This window comes from Onychostoma macrolepis, chromosome 07 (genome assembly GCF_012432095.1).
Source record: "Onychostoma macrolepis isolate SWU-2019 chromosome 07, ASM1243209v1, whole genome shotgun sequence".
NCBI classification, from domain to species: Eukaryota; Metazoa; Chordata; class Actinopteri; order Cypriniformes; family Cyprinidae; genus Onychostoma; species Onychostoma macrolepis.
Genome location: NC_081161.1, coordinates 34,458,049 through 34,464,122, shown reverse-complemented (window position 1 = coordinate 34,464,122; position 6,074 = coordinate 34,458,049). Strand labels below are relative to the sequence as shown.

The 6,074-nt window shown below is 35.1% G+C and overlaps 1 protein-coding gene across 4 annotated transcripts; it reads left to right on the top strand.

Moving 5' to 3' along the window:
- Positions 1 to 1,670: 1,670 nt before the first annotated feature.
- Positions 1,671 to 5,546, top strand: si:dkeyp-75h12.7 (uncharacterized). Of its 4 annotated transcripts, none has more exons than XM_058782825.1 (7): positions 1,671 to 1,714; positions 2,065 to 2,185; positions 2,631 to 2,788; positions 2,952 to 3,172; positions 3,301 to 3,463; positions 3,595 to 3,704; positions 4,385 to 5,546. In XM_058782825.1, exons 1-7 carry the CDS (start codon positions 1,687 to 1,689, stop codon positions 4,862 to 4,864), a joined length of 1,281 nt encoding a protein of 426 aa, XP_058638808.1. In that variant the 5' UTR covers positions 1,671 to 1,686; the 3' UTR covers positions 4,865 to 5,546. The 4 variants fall into 4 exon arrangements, with proteins under 4 accessions (XP_058638808.1, XP_058638807.1, XP_058638809.1 ...); XM_058782824.1 differs by lacking the exon at positions 1,671 to 1,714 and adding an exon at positions 1,886 to 1,948; XM_058782826.1 differs by lacking the exon at positions 1,671 to 1,714 and having other exon boundaries at positions 1,950 to 2,185; positions 2,715 to 2,788.
- The last annotated feature ends 528 nt before the right edge of the window (positions 5,547 to 6,074 follow it).

Here is a 6,074-nt window from a genome sequence, read left to right as displayed (position 1 = left end):
AAAGTAATAGTCAAAACCACCGCATAGCCGCTCTTTAGTGTAACGTTAGATGCATGTTGATTTTATCAGACGATGTCGTGATTATAAATGAGAGTGACTCCTGGTTAACATGTATTAACTAGTCGTGTTTAGTCACTATTTAGTGTGGAATTTTTCTACAATATTCGCTCATCATGACCGTAAAATAGGGCATTCCAAGTCAATCTACTGCAGTTTTTCCTCCCTCAATCAGTAGAAAATGTGGTTAACACCCGGTCATGCGTGAAAAAAAATAAATACCGTCATATACCGTGAAACCGGTATAATTTTGAAAAATACCGTGATATAAATTTTTGGTCATACCACCCAGCACTATATAATATACATGTATTAGTACTATGTAGAATACTGGGCTGTTTTTTTTTTTTTTAAGAAATTAATATTTTATTCCGTAAGGAATAAAAATATTGCATTAAGTTGACAAAACTGACAGTCAAGACTGACAAGTGACAGAAAATGTCTAATTTGAATAAATGTTTTTTTTTTTTTTTTTTTTTTTATACTTATATTCTTCGATCCGGAAAGTATCAATGTTTCCATAAAAATATTAAACGGCACCAATGTTTTCGACATTGATAATGTGAGATTGATTGGTTGATTAATTGCAAATTGATTAAATAAATGCAGCCAAGGTGAGAATAAGAGATTTCTTTAAAAAATGCATTTAAAAATCTTGCCCCAAACTTTTTAACAGTAGTGATTATAGATATTAATGTATGATGATTAATAGGTATGAAGATATTAAGATTAACTAAGTTATAATTATTAATATATGTATGTGTATATGTGTATATATATATATATATATATATATATAATTATAATTCAGTGTTGGGTAAGTTACTCTAAAAAGTAATTCATTACTAATTACATCTTCAACAGTGTAATTAGATTACTGTACAAATTACTCTCTCCAAAAAGTATTTAATTACTTTCTAAATCAACCTTGACAAGTTAATGCTACAAGGATAGACATGAAACGGTTCTTTTAATTCTTTCAAGTAACTACATAAGTCACACTTTAGATTAGGGTCCAATTCTCACTATTTACTATTAACTATGACTTTTGCCTCAAAATACTCCAAATTACTGCTTATTAATACTTAAAGTAGTTTAAAATAAATTTAGAATAAGGTCTTGTAGAATAAGACCTTAATATGTGCTTTTTAAGTAATAATAAACAGCCAATATGCCAGTAATATTCATGTTGATAACCAACTAGTTAATAGTGAGAATTGGATACTAAAGTGTTACCAATATTCTTATTAACTCACCAAAGTATTTAAAGTGAGAAGGGTACATAAAAAGCATGCATTTTAAGGTTAGACTTTAAATTTTGATGTTAAATCCACTATTGTATTGTGTATAAATGTTCTACAGTCTATACACAGTATTAAGTTCAATTACAGAAAAATAAGAGTAATCCCTTACTTTACTTTTTCAAGGGAAAAGTAATTAAATTACAGTAACTACAGTAATTACTAAGTAATTAGTTTTTTTGCTACCATTTCCACCAGAGAGAGCTTTTGCTCTCTTCAGTTTTGTCTCTGAGTGGGTTCAGTCCCTGTGTGGTTTTGTGGCATAAGTTACGCTGTGACAGCTGTATTCTTCTCACTTTTTCTGTTCACCCACTGAAAGTAACGGCTAATGAAATCTCTCCTTTCTTTTGTTCAAGGTAAAGTTTATTTCTTTCTTTTTTAATGTCATTATAGTTAACATTTTTTGTTAGTCAGCTTTGTAGAGATATCGGATATTTCAGCTGTGGCATTTTGATAAATATAGCTATTTTTATTATTATTATTATTATTTTTTTTTTTTTTTTTTTTTTTTTAAATAAAATAGCATTCTGTTGTGGGGATGCCCGTCGCTCTCCTAAACTTATGTTTCTCACTGTTGGTGTTGAATATAGGTGAGTACATTTTTCCGTGTGAAGAATCTCTTTCATTTGGTGTACTGTATGATTTCAGATCATGTCTGCGACATTCACAGGTGCGACATGTTCTTGTTTTCATATGTTTCGTTTAGAGTCTGCAGTCTCTGTCTGTAACATCAGAGTGCATACGATCAATTTCGGATGCCATCTTGAGTGGGATTGCCCTGATGCCAGTCCTAAGACGACTTACACTGTCTTGAGCAAGACACACGGGTGAGTCATCTACACACAAAAGAAGGAGTTTAGATGCACATGAGTAGCTATGAATAATGTGGAAGATGTTGTTTAGGGGAGAAATGAGGGTGTGGAGAGCAGTATAGCACTGGGGTGAGAGGTGAAACTGTGTGGTTTAGCAGAAAACCACAGCAGGAAACAATCCAGGCTCATCACCCCAGAGCAGACACGCTGCCGGTTTCCTTTGAATTACAATTGAAAAAGAAAATGACTCACAAGCACTCAACCTCAGTTTGCTCTTTACTTGCTTTCTTTTTTCAAAAATCATGCCCAGTGGACAAGTCACATTTTTAAGAAAATGAAAGTCAGAAATGTCTGTTTGTTTCATATAGTTTTGCAGGAGGTGAATGGCCAGATGATCACCATAAAGAATTTACTTGGCATCTTTATAAAGTGTTATCGATTTTGTGTGTTTGTGTTGCAGTACATCATGGATAAATGTTTCAGGCTGCATCCAGATTTCCCAGCAAAGTTGTGATCTGTCACATGTATTTCCGAACTTAAACAGCTACAACTTCATCAGACTGACATCTGAATCTCTCTGGATTAATGAAACTTGGGAATGCGACCCTATAAATGACTGTAAGTATTCCACATAATTGATAAATAAAGGTCAAAAATAAGGAATATTGCAAAAACCTTGAAAAGATTTTCTGTAGGTTAAACTACTATTATTATTATTATGATGAAAAAAAGCGTCGAGTAAGATTGTTCTTTTTATTTTTATATATATATATTTTGCTAGCTGCTGCCAAATTCAGCCCGCCTTCCATAACGATCTCCATGGACAATGGAAGTCTCTGGGTGACTGTAAATTTTCCATGTTCTCCATCCATAAGCTGCTCTAACGATGTTGGATATTATGAGGAAGAGGAGGAGATGGGAAGCTCCTGTCCCCTAACTGAGTTTAAAAGTCTCCAGGCCACAGTCACTCTATACAACAAACAGAACATCTCTGACAGACAGGTGCACTACTCTTTTCATCTTTACACCCCTTTACATTTTTTAACCTATTTATTAAACCTCTGTCTATCATTTTATTTAGGTAAGAAATTAGAGTTCCATTGTTTTATTTTTATTCATTTTTCTTGAAGGCACACACTGCTGAAGTGTTGGATGAAACCCCATTCAAGGTGGAATTTGGTTTTCTTACACCAGGGCATGTGTACTGTGCTGTGGCCAACTTCACAGTTGAGGGAGTGCTGGCCTCTTCTCCCCCGAGCATCCCGCAGTGTGTTTACATACCAGTAAATAACGGTGTGCGTTGTTTCTACACTAAGTGTTTTTACTTATTTTGTAATGTAATGATACACTACACATTTATTTGTTTGCACATGTGTGTTCATTTGTTACCGGCACTAATGCACGTGTGTTTGTGTGTTCTTCAGAAAGCCTCATCGTCGTGGTTGTGTGTGCTGTTCTCATCACTCTTGGCTTAGTATTTTTTCTGGTCTGGAGACAGCGTGCACCTTCTGAACGTCCCCTGCCCAGATCTTTGGTACTGGACTTACATGAGCATGATTGCAAGTGTGTTATTGCTTGTTAATATTGAGTAATTTACATTATGTAGTTAAACAATAAAAAGGACTAGTTATTTTTTTTTTATTATTCAAAAATCTGAAAATAGTTCCCAATAAAAGCAGGGTAAAAAAAAAAAGCTCTATAGCAGTGTTTCTGCACTAGGGAACATGGGCCACAGGGTGACGAAGTATATGTTATTGAAAACAATACCGTTCTTGAAATATAAGAAATCACAAAATCAACTAAAGACAGCACTACTCCCAATTACTTTAAAAAGTTTGAAAACGAGCAGTTTTGTCATAATTACAGGCATAAATCGAGTCAAAAAAGTTGAGAACCAAAGCTCCATAGAGGTACATGGGAGACCATAGAAAATTATTCCCATTTCTCCAAGACTATAAACGAAATAATCAGCTATTGCATTTTCATGACTTTTCTAAATAGGAAAAACAGAGATTTACAATGTTATTTAGTGTGGAAAGTGTCCATTTAAGCACTCTTGGAACAACAGTCATGAAAATCAAATTATAGATATACGTTTGTTTAACCTGTCAGAAACCCGTTTATCTGCATTCAATGCATTTATGAACTAAGTATGATTTTCAGTGACCATTTTATGTGTTTTATGTTCAAAATTCAAAATATGTGTGTTTTCAGGCTTTACTTCGAGACCTGGAACTTCAGAACGAGACTTTCATTGACTCTAGTAAGGTTGCCCCACACAACGAGAGCTCTGAGGGTGACCACGTTTCAGTTGTATCCTTCTCTGACTTCACACTCCTGGACAACCAGTCATCTTATTACAACACCCAAAGCCTGGGCAATGGCTATTACACAAACCCCATCCTGCACAATCCAGACTGCACTGAGGAATCTGCGGAGTATGAAGAGTTGTGCACAGAAGTCCAACATGATGAGTTCCATCTGTTACCATCGCATCCAATTCTAGAAACAGAGGTGGCATGTCCATATCAGAATCAGAATAATTTTCCGTCACTCAGAGACATTCCTCTGAGCTCGGTGCGAGTGGAACACACTCAACAGGACGAGACATCAACTGAAGCCCCAGAGCGGTCTGAAGACGTCATGTGGGGAAAACTGAATATGAGACCAATAGAAGACTTCCAAGCAAATTGAAAACTACTAATGTTTTTTTTTTTTTTTCTAAAATGTTGAATATAACGTTTTTTTTAGACTTGAGATACAGATTTGCTTTGTGTACAGTTTTTAATACCTGCTTTTTTTGGTGCTATTAATTTGTGACCATGTGATTCTGCCCTTTTGCCCACTGACTATTGTCATTGCAATGAAATGGATGTAGCGTCAGATCTTTTCTTCTGTACTGTACATCTGATTGTGACTATTATTATTTTTGCACTTCATGGTTTGTTTGGGATCCCCCCTACAGTCCAGTGACTCAGAGCACTATAAATCCTTATGCTGTCCCTATGAGGAGCAGTGTTATTTTTGGGCAACTGTAAGTACATGGTATGCTTTCTGTATGGCTTGAATTTAAATTTTTGGATCCATATTTTTTACTTCTGACTCAGTTGCCCTATTTTGATTCATTTTCTGCGGACCGTGTCTCACAGTTAATCATGCGAAGGTGCACAATTTCTGCTGATCTTGCTTGTTCTCTGGAACAGTTATGGAAATGCTCCCAGGAAACAAGTGAGACTCTAGGTTCTGGAAAGTGTATTGTTGCTTTGTATAGAATTATGCATATTTCCTCCTTTCTGAGAAAGTGTATGTGGACACTAATTAAATTCGGTGAGGTCTAATTGTGTTCTGTTGAATTTTGGTACTGCAACAGTTTTTGTAGGACATTTTTGTAGAATAATAAATACAGTAAGTTACAAGGGGAAGGCTGTTTTTTTAACTTTTTCTGAAGCTATGACCATGGGTGGTAAATACGCCACCGCCAAACTCATTTCTAAAATGCAGATATTCACTGCTATTACAATCAACAGATGACTCGAGTTTTAAATGTCAAGTTTCTTGTTGACCAAATGGAGCAGAGTGGAAAAAGTCTGCATGGTTTTAGTTCAGCTTTAATAAACCACAGCCCACAAGCCTGAAAAACAACATGCATGCACACATACCGTAGGCCAAAAATAAATGCTCGCTAAACCTGTACTGACATTTTTACCAAATATGTATGTTCTTCATCATTACATATTTTTGTGGTATACTGAAAGATCATGTACTTGGTGTCCATGTAGCATCTTTCTTCATAAGCGGTATTGTTAATGAATTGAATGATTTTTAAACACTTACTGACAGTAAATATATCCGTTTAGGCTTGTAATTTCAAAAGCAAAAGACAAACTTGAATTAGAGTTGCTCA